We start from the raw sequence: 17,571 nt of genomic DNA, 5'->3' as shown, positions 1-17,571 counted from the left end.
TTATAATTAATGTAATTATTCTGTTTTTAAATGAAACCAGTTTTTTTTTATATTGAAACCAGAAAAAATGAACATTTTTCGATTGATTTGATTGATGATGATGATGATAACATTGACGATTATAACACTTGAAAGCGAAAAACAAAACTTGAAAGTTGATCCATAATTATTTGTTAATAATAATATTTTGTTTCTTAAAATAAAAAAATGAATGAATCCAAAATCTAAAAATCAAAATTCGGATTTAATGATGATGGTAGGTAGGTAGATAGGCATTATACGAATCTGATTCGGAATGATAGAAAGTAGTAGAAAAAGAAACAGAATCGATTGTTTTTCTATTATTGCTTTTTTGTTTGTTACGGAATTGACAATAAAGGATAATTAAAAATTGGAAATGAAATGAAAAAAAACAACAACAAATATTACAGACGTTTGATGAGAGAAAAAAAATTGTCGTGCGAAAAAAAGAAAAACAATTTTGTTATGGATCAAACGAAACAACAAAAAAAAGCAGTACAAAAAAAAACAAAACAAAAACAATGGCCAAACAAACAAACAAACGAACGAATCATTGAGAAGAAGCCCAGAGGATAATAAAACATTTTTGTTGTTGTTGTTGTGTATACACAAGAGATTTGAAAAATGCAGCGAAATGTTTTTGTTGTTGTGTTTTCATTGCACAATTGGGCGTTTTGAGAAAAGATCAATGGAGCATCATTTTTTTTTGAGAAACTTGGGAAAAAAATGGAAGACTTTAGTTTTTTTTTTATATTTATGTTAAAGAAATTATTATTATTTTCCAATAATTTTCATTCCTATAGTTGATGTTTGGAAATTTTGTTCTCAATTTTGTTTTCATTTTGCTGTTTAGAATCGTTTTTTTTTTTGCTTCTTGTTTGGAAAATTTGAAAATAACGAAACAGGAAAAAAAACAATAATAATAAATAAGAAAAAACAATTCGTTCAGATCGAATGTGGTTGATAGTGGCGATGATGATGATTAGAATTCGAATCATTTGGTTCATTGGGACGAAAAAAAAACCGACAACATCAAAACATTGATGGCTGATTGAAATTTTGAGGTGTGGTAATTCTTGATCGTTGATCCGATATATCGTTAATATCATTATATTTTAGTTTTTTTTGTCGTTCACGAAAAATCATGTCCAATCAATTGCAATTGGTTTGTTGTGGATTTTTTTCTATTATTATTTTTCCTTGTCTATGGGCCAAGCACGATTTTGTTTTTATCGTTCATTTTGTTGCTGTGAAAACATCAATTCTGATGAACAACAAAACCTTCATTTGATAAATCATTTGGCTAAATGATGATAGTGAAATTCTGGAAAATTCGCTATAATCATCATCAGCTTCATCATTATTGTCATTTAGTGATGGTCTGGAGTCGGCTTTGATAACGGTGGCTATTTACAAAAAAAAATTGTGAAAAGGAAGGAAGGAAGGAAGAAAGAGAAGAAAAACATCCATTTCTCTTGTTCCATTCAATTCATTCAGTTGAAATGTTGGAATTGAAAATTTCGACTGTAATCATAATCATCATTTAATGATGATAATCCAACGGATGTTATTTATATATTGATAAAATGATAATAATGTTTACAATTTTTTTCTTCTTTTTCCAAAAAAATAGAGATGAAATTCACTCTGATGATGATCATCATCATCATAATGATGACCATGATAATAATGAGGAAAAAAAAAAGATTACATGAACAACAAATTTGATTGACATTTAAAGGTCGATGTTGTACAATCCATATTCGAATAAATAATATTTGATTAAATAGAATATGAATTTCGATTTCAATTTTTCATGAAAATTCTGTTTGTTTTTTCTTAGCCATTCATTCTTTGAATTTTGTTCCAATCTTTGAATCATTGAACCTTCGTTTTTTTATCTTCACAAAAAGATTTTTATCCAACTTCAGATTGATCTGGTTTTTGTTTTCATCATTTTGAACTTTTCCTTTCGAACAAAGAACAGAAATTATATTTATAGAAAATGACAACAACAATGACAACAAAAAAATTGATGATATTTCAGAATGAGATTCGATATCGATGATGGTATTTAGATTTTATTTTCCAACGATAGGATCGAATGTCCCTTATCGAGATTAAAGTAAATTTTTTTTTCTCATTATTTTGTATCTCGGGAATATTATCATCATCATCATCATCATTTTGGTTCACTCGAGTAAAAATAGCTTGAGCTGACGACAGAAACAGATTTTTTTTTTTTTGAATTGGAGAAAAGTAGTTTCATTATTTTTTCTTCTTTTTTGTTTTGTTTTGTTTGTGATTACAACAGGATTACATTTCCAGATTCAAAACCGAAAAAAATATTAGCCATCCATCATTTTGAACAACGACAACCGAAAAAAAAATGAAATGAAATGGAATGAATGAATGGAAAAAATGAACAGAACAGAAGCGTAGAAAAAGATTAATTGATCAGTTTTCAGTCTTTCTCAGTTTTGTTTTCATATATCGTCCGAATTGTGAGAATGGCCACGAATAAATAATAATAATAATTGTGTAGAAAGTAAATGAAAAGAGAAGAATGTACATTTTTTGTTTCTCCTTTGATATTGTATGTTTTTTTTTGTATCTATATTTGAATTTTCGAATCAGATTTGATTGATTGATCGATTCGTATACGAATTAATTGAGTAGTTTTTATTATAATTAAGTTGATTTTGGTATTCTATTTCATTTATTTATTTATTTTTATTTTGTAGATTAATTGGAAATAATTTTTCCATAATTACATCCCGGTACTGGACATGGATTGGTGGAGCTTTGATTGGTTGATTGCTGTGTTGTGCCACTACCAGAACCAGTACCGGTTGGATTTCCCGTACCCCCACCACCGCCTGATGTTGCTGTTGTATATGGATGTCTAGTACGTTGATCACCGGTACCGGCCATACAATTACCGGATGTTGCCGTAGTTGATGGAGGAGGTTGTTGTGATTGTGATGTTGGTGGCTGTGGTTGTTGTTGTTGATTTCTTGAAATACGTTGTGATTGTTGTTGTGCGGCAGCAACAGCAGCGGCAGCTGCCGCTGCGGCTGCCGCTGCTGCTTGTTGTTGTTGTTGTTGAGTGGTCGGTATAATTGTTGACAAATATTTACTCGAACCATGTTCGCTGATTTTATATGAAATGAAAAAGGCAAACAACATGAGAAAGAAGATCACTACTGCAAAGGAAATCATATATCCATTGTACATTAATTCAGCTAATGAATCATTGTAAATGAAACATATGGCAACCAATCCAATTAACAAGAAGAATATTATTATGCCTATAAATATAAAATTAGACAATCATAGTGAAAATTTATTATTATTACATATTATAAATTATGTATAATTATATTTTTTTCATGTTGAAATACTACTATTTCTTTACTACACAAAATAAAAATAAAAATAATGATCATCAAACATAAACGACGATTACGATCACAATAATAATAACAAGTATATGAAAAACAAACTAACAAATAATAATTGTAGTCATTGATAATGATTGGATTAAAATGGTAATATCATTATCATCATTAAAATAATAATAATCATTATTATTTAGATGCTTACCATATACGATCAATAGATATCCTTTATGATGTTGTGCACCACAATATCCGATTGTCGTAAATGCCATCACAAATAATGAAAATATAGCCATTTGGCCACCAGTATAACCACCTGGCCATTTTTCCTGTGGATATCCAATACCGAATAATGCATTGAATATTGCTAATATGAAACCAAATACATTGCATAAAATCAATGTATATTTCATACACGAAAATGCGTTACCACGATCCATTATAAAATTTAAATATAATAATAAATCTTTTTTTTTGGCAAAACGAAAAAAAAATCGAATCAAAAAAAAAAAAAATTTGATTAATTGGCTATCGATTGAACATACCTTTTTTCTGATTTTGATTAGGATAATTATAGTTTTGATAATATGGATTGTAAGGATTGTAATGATTTCTTCGATAATAACTACTGGGACGATAACCGCCACCACCACCACCACCCACACTTCCAAAACTACGTGCGCTACCAAATCCAACACCACCAACACTGCCAAAACCACCAGGACCGCTACCAAAACGACGACTGCCTAATCCTAATCCTAAACCTAGACGACTTCGTCTAGCTACACCGGATGCACCAATAAAACCAGCAGCTCTTCGAAAACTGCTGTTATTATTTGGATTATATCCACCGATTTGATATCGATTCGATGATAATAATGCTTGTGTTGGTGTTGTTGGTGTAGGAGGATAATAATTTGAATAATTTGAATATTGTTGTTGTTGTTGTGGAAATTGTAGTTGAAGTCGATCACCACGTTGTTGTTGTTGTTGTTGATGTTGAATACGACGTTCAACAAAAGGTGCTGTAACCGATCTAGGTTGCAATTCTGGCTGTTGATGATGAGATTGTTGTTGACTACTAAAATTTGCTGATTGCTGCTGCTGCTGATGTTGTTGTTGTTGTTGTTGTTGCGGATGATAATTTGGTGGCAAGTAATACATATGGGGTAATTTTTATTTATATAATAAGGGGGAATGGGGTTAATATTTTTTTTCGATATTGATTTTTTTTTGATTTTCTCTATTTATTCTGCTTCAATTGAAATTCAATTTGATTTGAATGAATTGTTTTTTGTTTTGTTTTTCGTGTCAATTAGCTGATAGATTGAATTGAACAACAACTATAGCAACTAATATAATCAAATTATAATCGAAAAACTTTTTTTTTCTTTCTCTTTTCATTGATTATATCGAAATTAGATAGATAGAGAGAGATAGAGATGAAGAAAAAAAAGCGAAATTCCAATGAATAATGGCCTAAATTTATATTTTATTTTGTTGTTGAAATGTAACTCTAAGTATATAATGTATTTACGAAAAAAAAAATGTCTCGAATATATTAATGTTTTTTTTTGTATGGGTAAAATATATATAGATATTATTCTTCAGTAAAAACAAAAAACAAAAAATTTCGAAAATGAATAGAGAAATTCCAAAAAAAATGATAATGAAATGAATTGTGAAATGAATGTGTGTGTATGTATCTATGGTTTTTTTTCGGTTCTCATTTATATTTCACCCAGCCAAACTATATTCAGTGATCCTGGAAATGAATGAAAGAAAAAAAATGAAAGAATGAAACATTTAATTATAATTAACAAACATAGAGAGAGATATATAGATATAAATGTATAAGCATTGATCCATAAACAGAATAGACAAGCAAGCAAGCAAGCAAGCAAAAATTTTTCAGAGATAGAAAATAACAAGAAATTTTCATATCCTCATCTACAACATTTCGATTCGGCATTTTTTTATTTGTGCCGAATATTATTCACACAAAGACGACAGAAAATTTTGTTAAAACATTTTTGAAAAAAAAGAACGGCAAAATAAATGTAAATTAATGAAAATGAGAACAAATTAGGTTTGATAATAATAATAATGAGAATATACAACAAAAAAAAATGAGAGAAAAACTTTCAACAAACGCACAGAATGTGTCAGAATGATAAAGTGTGGATAGTGAAAATTTTGTTGGTTTTTTTCAAACAACATTGAAAATTAGAAAACATTTTCAACAATCAAATAACTTTTTTCCCTGTGTTTCTGGAGATTTTCAATGAAAATCAGTAGAAAAATTCACTGAATGTTGGCTTCACTGCCATAATTCACATAATTTTTGTTGTTATTAATAGAAATTTTTTTTCTAAAAAATTCTTTTTGTTTGTTTGTTTGACCAGTTTTTCATTTCGAAAAAATTTTTTTCACTCCAAAATTTTCACCTGCAATTAATTTAGTTTTCAACAAAGAGAAAAAACGGTTCACTAGAGCGTTGCAAGCATCATCATCATTTTTTTTTTTTTTTTTTTGTAAATTGGTGAAAAAGAAGAAAAAAAATTTAATGGACCAATTCGGAATTAATTAAGCCCTATAATTCGGATTTGATGGTTTTTTTTCGTTGTTGATGACCTTTTTTTTACAACCAACAACGTAATAAAATGAGAATTTTTCGTCCCAGATCGTTTTAATTTTCAGAAAAAAATCTAAAAAAACGTTGACCACTGTGAATGTTATGAACAACAACAACAACAAAATTTGCTTACCAAAGACAAAATCTAGATTTGGAAATCATTTTTTTTTTTTTTTTGAATTTGATAGTCGAAGAAAACAACAAAAAAAAATCAATACAATTCAAATTTCAACAACAAATTTATTCTTCGAAACATTGAATAAATAAAAATTCAATGTGAACAAAGCAAACAAACAAATTGAAATTCTTTCTTTTTTTCCTCTTCTCTTCAGACCATCATCATCATCTTTGTTTGAGTTTAAGTTTAGTTCAAGTTTAGTTCAGAATTTTTCGACCAGAAACAAAAAAAAAGTAACGATTTGTTGTTGTTGTTAGTGCAAGCTTAACATATCAACAGAGAAAAAAAAACAAATAAAAATTCTTCTCGAGAAGAAGAAAAAAAAGATCGAATGAAAATTCAATTTTCTCCAAAACAAAACAACCAAAAACAAACCTTGTTATTCAATATAGATTTATTTATTTATTTATTTGAACTTAAAATTCAATTTTTTCATCATTCATCATCAGTCGTGTATCAAACATAGCAACAAGATCATTGATCCATAAATTGTTTGCAAAAATTGCCATCATTATCATTGAAATTGAAATGAAACAAAAAAAAAACAGAAAGAATAGAACAAAAAAACAAATTTAAATTCAATTCACTAATGATTATGAATGATAAATCAATGAAAAGAATTTGTTTTCTCTTCCTTTCTACTATTATTGTTTTGCAATCAAAATGTTTTTTGTTTGTAATAAAATTGTATCAAAAATGTTTTTTCTTAAAACGGTATATATTTTTTCGTCGTTTGAATTGATAAATCGAATTCAATTTTTTTTCAATTTCATTTCATTTCATTTTTTTGGATTTGCACTCCCACACACTTGCACTGTGGTTGATGATTTCGGTTTGAAATTGGGTTAAAAAAAAGGAGAATCTGAACCAAACAAAAAAAAACCTCAACAACGAAAAGCGAATCACATTCTGTATATATATAGAGAGAGAGAGAGAGAGTTAGAAAAGTTAAAGATAAATAGCGAAAGAATTTAGTTTGAATGAAATTAATAAAATTAAATTAAAGACAAGTCAAGAATAGCAGGAATGAAAATAAATGGTGGAAAAAAAGCGATACGATACGATGCGAATAAATGGGAAAAATGTGTAAAATAAATGTTTTTTTTGTTCATTGTGATTTTTTTTTGTTTCAAAACATTACATTTATGACATGGTTTATGGTTGGTGCAATCACGAAAGAAAAAAAAATGATAATGATAATGAAAACTTTTATTTCTTTTCAATTAGAAAAAAAAATAAAGTAGAAAAAATTTTGCAACACAAAAAAAAAGAATCAGTACCAAGTTTCAGTCATCATCATTATAAAGCCCGAAAAGAGTGAACGAAAAAAAAAATGATAATCAACTGGAAATATATGTGAGTTTCACAAGAGACACAAAGATTTCAGCATCTACATCACTGGAAAATAATAAAGTTTCATCGTATAATCATTATCAGTCAAACTTTTAAATTATAATACAATCAATATATATGGTCCATAGAGAAACCGAAAATATGAACCGAAAAAAAAACAAACTTTTAAATTCGATACTATCGATTCTTTTATATTATTTTTTTTGGAACGAATTTTCTTTTTCAATACAATCGATATACAATTTGAATATATATCCTGTACTCGAATTCAAGTGAATTGAAAAAAGGATTACCGAATCATGTGATGTGATGCATGATCGGATATTCTGTATTCGGTAATAAACCACATTCAAAAATAGAATATTGCTTGATAGAATGTGATTGAATAATGTGATTTCTTTCTCTATCTCTAAAAAAAAATTCAAAATTTATTACATTGAATTTCTATCCAATATTCGTGTTTTGAAAATGAATTTTTTTCCTTAATACGCTACTTGAGAAGTCTGAAACTTTTTCTTGTTCAAGTTTTCAATTATATATGACCTGAAGATTCAATTATGATTTTTTTCTGGAAAAAACACTACGAAAAGAAAGAATTTGTATGTTTGAATCAAACATTTTTTTTTTTATCAGATTGAAAATTTTTTTCATAATTAATTAAACTAACCATATAATTATGAAATTATCTATCTATCAAGTTGATTTTGTTTTCTTGATAACCGTAAAAATTTTTGGTTAAAAATATTTCAACCAAAAAAAAAAAAACTTGAACATAGCTTCATTAAAATGTTCAATGTCAATATACAAATATTTTAATTCTTCTTCTTCTTCGAAAAAGAAATCCCGGTTTAATGAAAAAAAAATTCACTTTAATTTGTTTTTCATTAAACCGGGATTTCTTTTTCTTTCTTCAGTTGCTGGAATCACACCAGTTCTCTTTTTTTTTCGTTACAGTTATTCAAAATTCTGATGAATAACCCCAAAAAATAGCTCAACGAGATTAATTCAGGCACAAAAAAAAATAATAATAATAGTTTTTGTCAAAATAGTTGGAAACCAAACCAACAGCTTCTATTCCAATAATTTTTGTTCGTCTCTAATATTAATAAAAAACAAATTAAATTCAATTGAATACGTGTTGGTTGCAATCATCTGAATGATCAATAATGAAAATAATGAAAATAAAAAAGTAAAACTGATTAATTTAACAAAGAATTTGGATAACGATTTCCACCACCAACACCATCATTATCATCAAGGCAACAACCAAATATTTGATTTTGCTTTTTATTTATTCTTATCCAAACGAAAAATAACATAATAGAAAAAAAATTGTTATCGATTTTATCGAGAGAGAAAGAAAAAAAATATGGGAATAAGGATTCATTATGTAAATATGAACTTTAGATCTAATAAATTGCGATCCAGATGGGACGAAAACATGAACAAAACAAAAAAATCAATCTGCCATTATTCAGTGAATGGTACAGAAAGAATATTCAAAGAATATTCGAGGTAATCAATATCTTTATTTTCATATTCACCAAAATAAATTAGACTGGAATTATTCTTCGAAAAAATTCTTTTTCGTTTTTTTCTTTTGGGGATTAGATAAATTAATAATTTAAAATATAATTGTTTTCACGTTGTTCGGTATTGAATAAAACCACAAACCAAAGTCATCGTTGAGATTTTTTTTCCCCCGTTGTTTCGTGATAAAAAGGATTAGAAAAACTTATTTTTTTCAAATCTCATTGCAATTTTCATTTTCATATCATTTGGCGACAAATAAGAAAACTATTGTCAATGTTGAAAATATGTTTCGTGATTTGTCATCATTAATTTTGGTAGGAAAAAATTTCTCTTACGAAAAAAAAAAATGATAATAACAGAACTAGATTCTTCTATAAAGAAGATGTTAAGAAATGAGTGATAATAAGATTTCAATCTTTATTTTCTTTTTTTCTCTCGAAATTATTTGCCATTCATTTCATTGATGAAACAACAATTGAGTGAGGAAGGAAGAGCAAAAAAAAAAAAGAGCGCTTGTTCCGTTTTAATCAACAACAAAAATAGTATTTTTCCAGTAAATTTTTGCTTGATTATTATTCGAGTGAATAAATAACAAACATATATAGTGTTGGAGATGTGAAAACTTATTCAAACAAAGCATGAGAGAGAGAATGAACACGAAAAAGTTTGACAAAAAAAAACAAGCCTTAGAGCAAACAAGGTGCCAACAAATAAAAACAATCATTTTGTTTTTTGACCAGAAAAACAAAATGGCCTGAATAATAATAATCACCATCAATCGATGAAATAATCTAAACACTTCAATCTCATTACATTAAAGTTGGTGAAAATATAAATGGAATATTTACAACAACGAAAAATTTAATATGAAATAACAACAAGGTGAATTTGTAAATTATCCCTAGAATAGAATTGATAATTGATCGATCAAATGCATCATTGAATTTTGTTTATTTCTATCTTGTAAATGATAACAACTATAGCTAATAATCAATCAATGATAGTAAAAGTAAAAGTAATAGTAGTAGCAGCAGCAGTAATAATAGAATATTAAAATAATGAATCAATAACAGTAAAGGTAATCCATCAAAATCATTCAAGGAACTTGAATTCAACACCTTTTTACAGCAACAACAACAACAACAACTTTATTACATAATATAACCATACTGAGTATAATTGGATGAAAGAAACTTTTACTATCAATATTTCTCTCCACATGGAAAGCTTGAAATACTAAAAACAAATTGGACATCTTGACAAACTCAAGTATCATTTTGATTTGAAATGACAAATAAATACTTATAATACTCAATATAAATTGAAATCATTAATTATGATCCAAAAAAAAAGAAAAAGAAATTAGAATAGCACGCTGAATTATTGTCAATGTTAATGATACAGAAATCGATTACAATTATCATTTTTTTCCGGGAAAAAAAATTTAACGCTTTTTTTCCTATGAAAATTTAATTTAAAATAATTTAATTTGTTTGGAAGAGAGAAAAATAATAGAAACTTTTTGCCTTTTTCTGCCTTTGTTCTATGATAGACAACACCATCAAATATGACTATGATGATGATGATGATAATGACAATTTGCATAAATAATTTCAATTCTAGTTTTTTTTTTTGATTTCGTTTTCAAATTCGTTTTGGATCGGTAATTCATTTTTTCCTATCTAAATTGAAATTAATGTAAATTGAATTTACCTGACGTTTGTTCGAACGAAAAACGAAAAAAAAAACGAAAAATAATGATCTATGAATAATAATAATCTCTGATTATGGCTTATATAATGGTTTAATAATAATTTTTTCATTTGTTTTGTTTTTGTACGTACACACAATGAGAAATGAATATTGAATAAAATTTGAAATCTTTTTCTATGCCAAAAAAACTAATCAATCATTTTCATTTTTCCAAATAAAAAAAACAAATATTTTTTTGGCTGTCAAATTCTAAATTCATTTTTAATTGAATCAAATCGATCATTGGCATGTATGCGTGTAATGTCATTCACTAAATTCACAGTAAAAAAAAACGAAATGAAATCGACAGATTTATTCAAGAAACTTATAATTATCATATATCGTGTGCATTTGTAGGGTAATTTGTACCAAATTCTTCATCATTCTATTTTTTTTTTTTGCAACAACTTTTCAACATCTAATGTATTTCTTCATTCTCCTTTCTTTTTTATTCAGTCATTCAATTTCCATTAATAGTAAATTTGTTTGATTAGTTCTTGCTTGTATGTTCTGTGTGTGTATGTTGTTAGATAATTCGATGATTCTGGTTCACATATTTATGTGAGTGGTATTTGTATTTGTATTTGTATTTTCTTTCTCCTTTTTTTTCTTTATTTATCCATCAGTTTTTGTTCATTCATTTATTCTTTTGGTGTTTGTTTATTATCGTCACTCTATTATGTTTTTTTTCTTCTTCTTGTATATTCTTGAAAACAAAATTTTGTTTGTTTGTTTGCTTATTCAACTTTATCACAAATAATCGAACAAGAAACTATTGTCATCATTTGTGTATATATTCCTGGGTTGGTTTGGTGTTTCATCATTTTTTTCTGATTAAATTCTATATACACAATGAATTTGGAAAAAATGAAAAATTGGAAAATGGAAAATTTCATGATTCAATGTTTGTTGCCTATAGGTTTGAATTTGAATTTTTTTTTTTCAATATTAATATTATAGATATTGTACGCTTGGTTTGACACGAATTGGTTTTCGTCGTCTTGTTTGTTTGATTAAGTGCCTCTGTGTTTGTGTGTGTGTGTGTGTGTGCCGGCATTTCCAAAATTTTTTTTTATTCTGCTGTTGTTGGATCGAAACGACAAACAGAAACTTGATGCTCTATTCTGTATTGATATTTGGGGCAACAAAAAATCAAACAAACAAACAAACAAACAGACAGTACAAAAAATGACAATGCATACCACACAAACAAAACAAAAAACTTCACTGACAACAAGAAAGAATGATAAACAAACAAACAAACAAATAAAAAACTTAACAAAAATGACAATTTGAATATTTGTGTTGAAGCCATTTCAAACCAAAAATATATTCCAACTTTACCATTCAAACTGAAAAAAACTATTTTGGCCTTTTTTCCATCCGCATCAACATTATTATGAAGGCCCAGAAGAATAACTGATTGGTTATGACTAATTTTCAATTTTGATTACTTTAGAAATTTCATTGTGTCTATAGGTGGATTCTATAGTGAACATAATTAATAAATTATGTGCAGAAACAAACAAACGAAAAAGTAAATAATAATGATATTAAAAAAAACAGAAGAAAAATAACGATTCGGCGACAACAATATGTATCATCTCTCTCGGTGTGTGTGTATTTCGTTTCGTTTGGTTTGATAATAAATTATTGATCAATGAAAAATGGTAGTAAATTTTTTTTTCTCTAGTTTTCTTCTTTCCATCGTATACAATTTAATATAATGGTAATAATAATAATAATTTTCAATTCTGTTCAATTGAGAAATTGAAAGAACATTGTCCGTTTGTTTGTTTGTTTGTTTGTCTGTCTGTTTTTTGTCTTCACCCAAAAAACAACAAGGTTTCAAGAAAAAAAAACACTAAATATTATGAAATAAACGAAGAAAAAAAACGATGTGAAAATTTTCCGATTCTATTCAATTAGCCGATCGTCAGCTTGTTTTGGTGTTTTATAAGAGCTGTCAATTTTTTTTACTTTTACTTTTACTTTCATTTTTTCATCACTTTTTTTTCAGAAAAAAAAATGTTTATCTGGTTGTCAACGAATCGATTATGGTTCGATGAATTTTATAATTTAGTTTACTTCAATTTTTTTCCATTGTTTGTCTTTTCAAACAAACTAAAAGATGTGTGAGTATCATGCTAAAACTATTGATGTTTTCGTAACCTATTTTGTTATCTAAAAAATGTTAGATGTCCATTCATTGATGTTGAAAAGAAAAAATAAAGAATAGATTCCAAAGAAAAAATAGAAAAGAAAAGAAATCCAATCGAATTGAATTCATCAACGTCTCTCTATGTGTGTTTCATTAAGCAATCGAAATAGAATTATCAATGTGCTAATTTGCACTTAAAAATTGTTTCCTATTTGACTTACCTTTTTATTCTTTTTTTGTTTAATGAATTGAAATACAAACGAAACAAATTTCTCAATCACATCGATCAAATTAAAATTTTGATTAGGATTAAATAATGATGATGATCATTATTTATTGAACCTTTTTATAAATCCTGTTTTGTTTTGTTTTATTAATTCATCAATATTGTGCAATAATTTCTCATTCATTTCAAATTATGATGATAATGATGAAATTGATGGCAAACAAAAAAAATTTGTTATTATAAATAATACATTATTCGAAGAATCAAGTATTATGAAAATTATTGTAAAAACAAAAACAAAAAAAAAATTTACAGTAATTTTAGGTTTTACGCTTTTTTTTTCTTGAATGTCAACGAACATCGATCATCATCATCATCATCATCATATCATTATATAATGAAAAATGAGCAATAATTTTCATAATCAATTTGACATTGATTGAATAATGGTGAGATAATGGTTGGTTGAATTGAATTGAATAAACACACACACATTGTATCAAACCATCCAATCAACAATCAACAAACAAACAACGATGACAACATTTTAATTATAAATAACCAAGGATGACATGAATACACACACCCACACCCACACACACACACACACACACATTGACAATGTAGATAATTTATTTCACTTTTGATGATGATGATGATGATGAAAGCAAAAGAGATATAGAAAATTTTCATTTATTATGACAAACGATGATGATCAGCTTATCATTTTATGTATAAGGCAGAATTTTCATCAGAAAGAACGAGAATCACATTATCAAAAAACAAAATTCATTTCAATTTTTTTTGATGAAAATGAAAATTTTTTGCAGGAAGACAAATGAACGAAACATAAACAAAAAAAAAAAACAAATTAGCAAATCAATTCAATGAAAAAACTAATTCGAATGTATTTAATTCACATTCACACACAATTTTGGTTCTGAATTCTTTTCTTTCTTTTTTTTTATTGACCATCATCATCAACATTGATGTTCATTGTTCTGTTGTTGTAATCAATGTTTTAAAAAAGAAAAAGAACACCCAAATACGCAAACATATAAACCAACACACACACACACACGCACCAAACACACATTGACAAAAAAATAAAAATAAAAAACAGGCGCGAATTTAGATTGTTGAAATTATTCTTGTCTGTGTTTTCTGTTTGTTATGTGTTTTTTGTGCATGTTGTTGTTGTTGATAAGTGTGGTGAATGGTGTTCCATCATTTGATCAAATGATGATGATGATGATGATCATGATCATCATCGATAGTCTGAGATTCTTGTGTGTGTTTAAAGAAAGAAAGAAAACTAAACAAGCTAAATTTTTTTGAAGCAGAAGCAGCCTTCAATATGATCTGATTCGGTTTTTTTTCTTTTTTGCTTTGGTTTAGTTTAGTTTAGTTTAGTTTTTCATTTCATTTCTCATACACTATTTTTTTCTCTCATTCACGATTCTACACACATTACACACATTCCACATGCCATTCACAGAATTTTTTTTATATCGTCTGTGTCAACGAGCATAGTCAAAAATGTTTTTCCTGAAACCTAAAAACAATATATACGATACACACCAGCAGGCCACTAGCAGTTTTGAAAAAAGAAAAAAAAATTCTGTATATATTTTTTTCAAATCGTTTTTCATTTTATTTTATTTGAATTTTTATAAAATTATAACTTCTTTAACCCTCTTTCATCCCTCATTGAAATAATGAAAAACCCCCAAGAATATATAATAACATCATACCGCTACCCAAAAAAAACAGTCTAAAATTTCAAGTTATCATCATTATTATTATAAGTATTTAGCTATAATAATAATAATAACAAAAAAAAAAAAACATTTATCATATCGTTCCAAAGAAAAAAAAACTGTAATAAAAACAGAATAAATCGAGATAGAGGATGATGAGGAAAAAAAAAAGTGAAATTACTATACAGACATGAGATATGCAGACAGCCTGTTTTTATAGTAAACCAAACCAAATGACGACCGCCATTTGGTTTCTTTTCTTTTTTTTGCCAATATATTGTTCAATGATTCTATGGGTTCCAAAGATATAACATAGAATAGGATGTGTATAATAACATCCAATGATGACGACAAACAAATGATGAAAACAAGCAGCAGCAGCAGTAGTGAAACTTTTACTAAAACTTCTCATCTTCATGATGATGATGATGAGGACCTAGAATATAGAAAAGAAAATCGAATTCGTCTGCCATGACTTTGAATCGACGTTCGAATCAAAAAAAAAAAAAAAAAAAAATTGAAACAAAAAATAGAGCGCAAGCGCATTTCGAAAAAAAATATATTCTGTATGTTTTTCGATATATAATCATTTCAACTCGAACTTGTATTAACATCATCATCATCTTATTTGTACAACAACAACAACAAAATGATCTAAAAAAAGGAATCGTATCAGAGAGAAAAAAAAATTAAATACGAATATTGATGTCGATGATGATGATGATGATGATGAGAGAACGAAACGATCCATAGAATAAGAATCTTGAAACCAAGACTATAAAAAAAACTGCAAGTCTAACGAAACAATGTGAACAAAATGTAGAGGGTATCTGTCAAAAAATGTGTTTATTATGATACAGAAGAGAAGAAGAAGAAAAAAATACCCAACCGTTTTATATATAATAGAAAATGTTCAATCAATATCAATGAGATATATGTGTTTTGGGCGCCACACAAAAAAATATATCAAAGTTAACAGGAATAGTATACAGAATTTCTGATTCAGCTGTGTATGTACTGTAAATATTTCTGCTACTGCAATTGAAATTTTTTTTTTGAAGAAGAAACTGGATTTTGTTTTTTTTTTTTGCCCAACTAAAACTACACCGAACATGATTTTATTTAATTCTCATCATCATCATCATCATGATTATCATCGTCATTATTTCGTAGAAAATATTCAACAACAACAACAACAACAAATTGTCAAATTGTAAAAATTTTTTTATAATGATATAATGTTTTTTTTAAATAAAAAAAAACATTGAAAATCATGAGAGAAAAAAAAATTATAAATGTCATTGGGGTTTCAAACTACAAAAAAAAACAAGAATTTTGTTTTTCTCCCTGTCTCTCTTTCGAAACAAATTCAATCGTCGATATTTATTTCACTGACGATGACATTCTTGAATATATAATTCAAAAAGTAAAAGTAAAAAAAAAATTCGGCTTCCGGGAATATATTTTATTATTACTTTCGGTGCTGTTGTTGCTGTTGTTGATGATGATGATGATGTTTTCTGTTTGTTTGGAACCAAGTTTATTTCATTTTTTTTTTGCAAAATATTCTGGATGATGATGAAAAAAAATCTCAAAGACAAACATTGTATGTATGCCAAATGGCAAGAGAGAAAAAAAAATGGAATTCAGAAGCAAAAAAAAGAGTAAAAATTTGAACACAAAGTTGAATCTAATCTCTGGAACGGGTTTCGCATCATCATCATCATTGCCGTTTTGGTATTAACTGAATGAAAAAAAGAAAATTCATAATAATATTCAGCGATAAAAATGAAAAAAAAACGAAAAGAGATAAAGGTGAACGAAAAATGAATTTTTTTTCTTGGTATTCTTGAAAAAAAAAGAGAAAATATTTGCAGGAAAAAAAACTTGAATAAACTATGATAATCGTAAAATGTTGTAAATTACCATTTATACACACAGAACATTTTTACAATAAACAACAACAGAAAAATACGGAAAAAGAAATAAAATTCTTTTGAAAAAAAATCAAGATAAGTGTGTGTGCTTAAAGTAATGAGAAGTGAAGAAAAATATATTCATTGAACATGTGAAAGTAAACTACATTGATTTTTTGTTTTGTTTTCTTGTTTAATTTTGTTTATTTGTGCTCTTCATTCACACACTATCAATGGCTTTTGTAAGTTAGAGAGAGAAAAACAAAAGAATAAAAGAGATAAAGAGATTAATAGATCAAAAATGAAACAAACAAACAAACAAACATCATCATTCAAAATGAAAATCTGGAACAAATATAGATGAATGAATGATGATAAAACAAGATTTGACAGGCAGCAAAATTTCTATCCATATCCATGCACACATTGAGAAAAAAAACTAATTTTTTTGATCTTTTTATTTTTATTTATTTTTTTTTTGTTTATTTGCAAATTTGTTTCGGAGATTCGAAAACTGTTAATATGGATAGTTAATATTTTTTTCTGGTTTTTTTAAAGAAAAAATTTCAACAACAAGCACTGTATTTTTCATTCTTAGTGTTGATATTATTGGAATTTTTTTCCCAGTTTCGGCA

At 27.1% G+C, this 17,571-nt stretch overlaps 1 protein-coding gene across 2 annotated transcripts; it reads right to left on the bottom strand.

The window, feature by feature from the left end:
• Positions 1–2,688: 2,688 nt before the first annotated feature.
• On the bottom strand, positions 2,689–14,579 carry LOC113793714 (uncharacterized). 2 transcript variants are annotated; one of them, XM_075820547.1, is made up of 4 exons: positions 13,256–14,579; positions 3,968–5,187; positions 3,628–3,888; positions 2,689–3,332 (listed from the first exon to the last, which is right to left on the bottom strand). In XM_075820547.1, the coding sequence occupies exons 2-4, from the start codon at positions 4,584–4,586 to the stop codon at positions 2,767–2,769; spliced, it is 1,446 nt and encodes a 481-aa protein (XP_075676662.1). In that variant the 5' UTR covers positions 4,587–5,187; positions 13,256–14,579; the 3' UTR covers positions 2,689–2,766. The 2 variants fall into 2 exon arrangements, with proteins under 2 accessions (XP_075676662.1, XP_075676663.1); XM_075820548.1 differs by lacking the exon at positions 13,256–14,579 and adding an exon at positions 7,516–7,627.
• Positions 14,580–17,571: the final 2,992 nt, after the last annotated feature.

This window comes from Dermatophagoides pteronyssinus, unplaced genomic scaffold (genome assembly GCF_027571235.1).
Source record: "Dermatophagoides pteronyssinus isolate colony J.1.1.1.1 unplaced genomic scaffold, Derpt_VIB-CSIC_2022.12 sq0007, whole genome shotgun sequence".
Classification (NCBI taxonomy): Eukaryota; Metazoa; Arthropoda; class Arachnida; order Sarcoptiformes; family Pyroglyphidae; genus Dermatophagoides; species Dermatophagoides pteronyssinus.
This window is presented reverse-complemented; position numbering and strand designations above follow the sequence as displayed.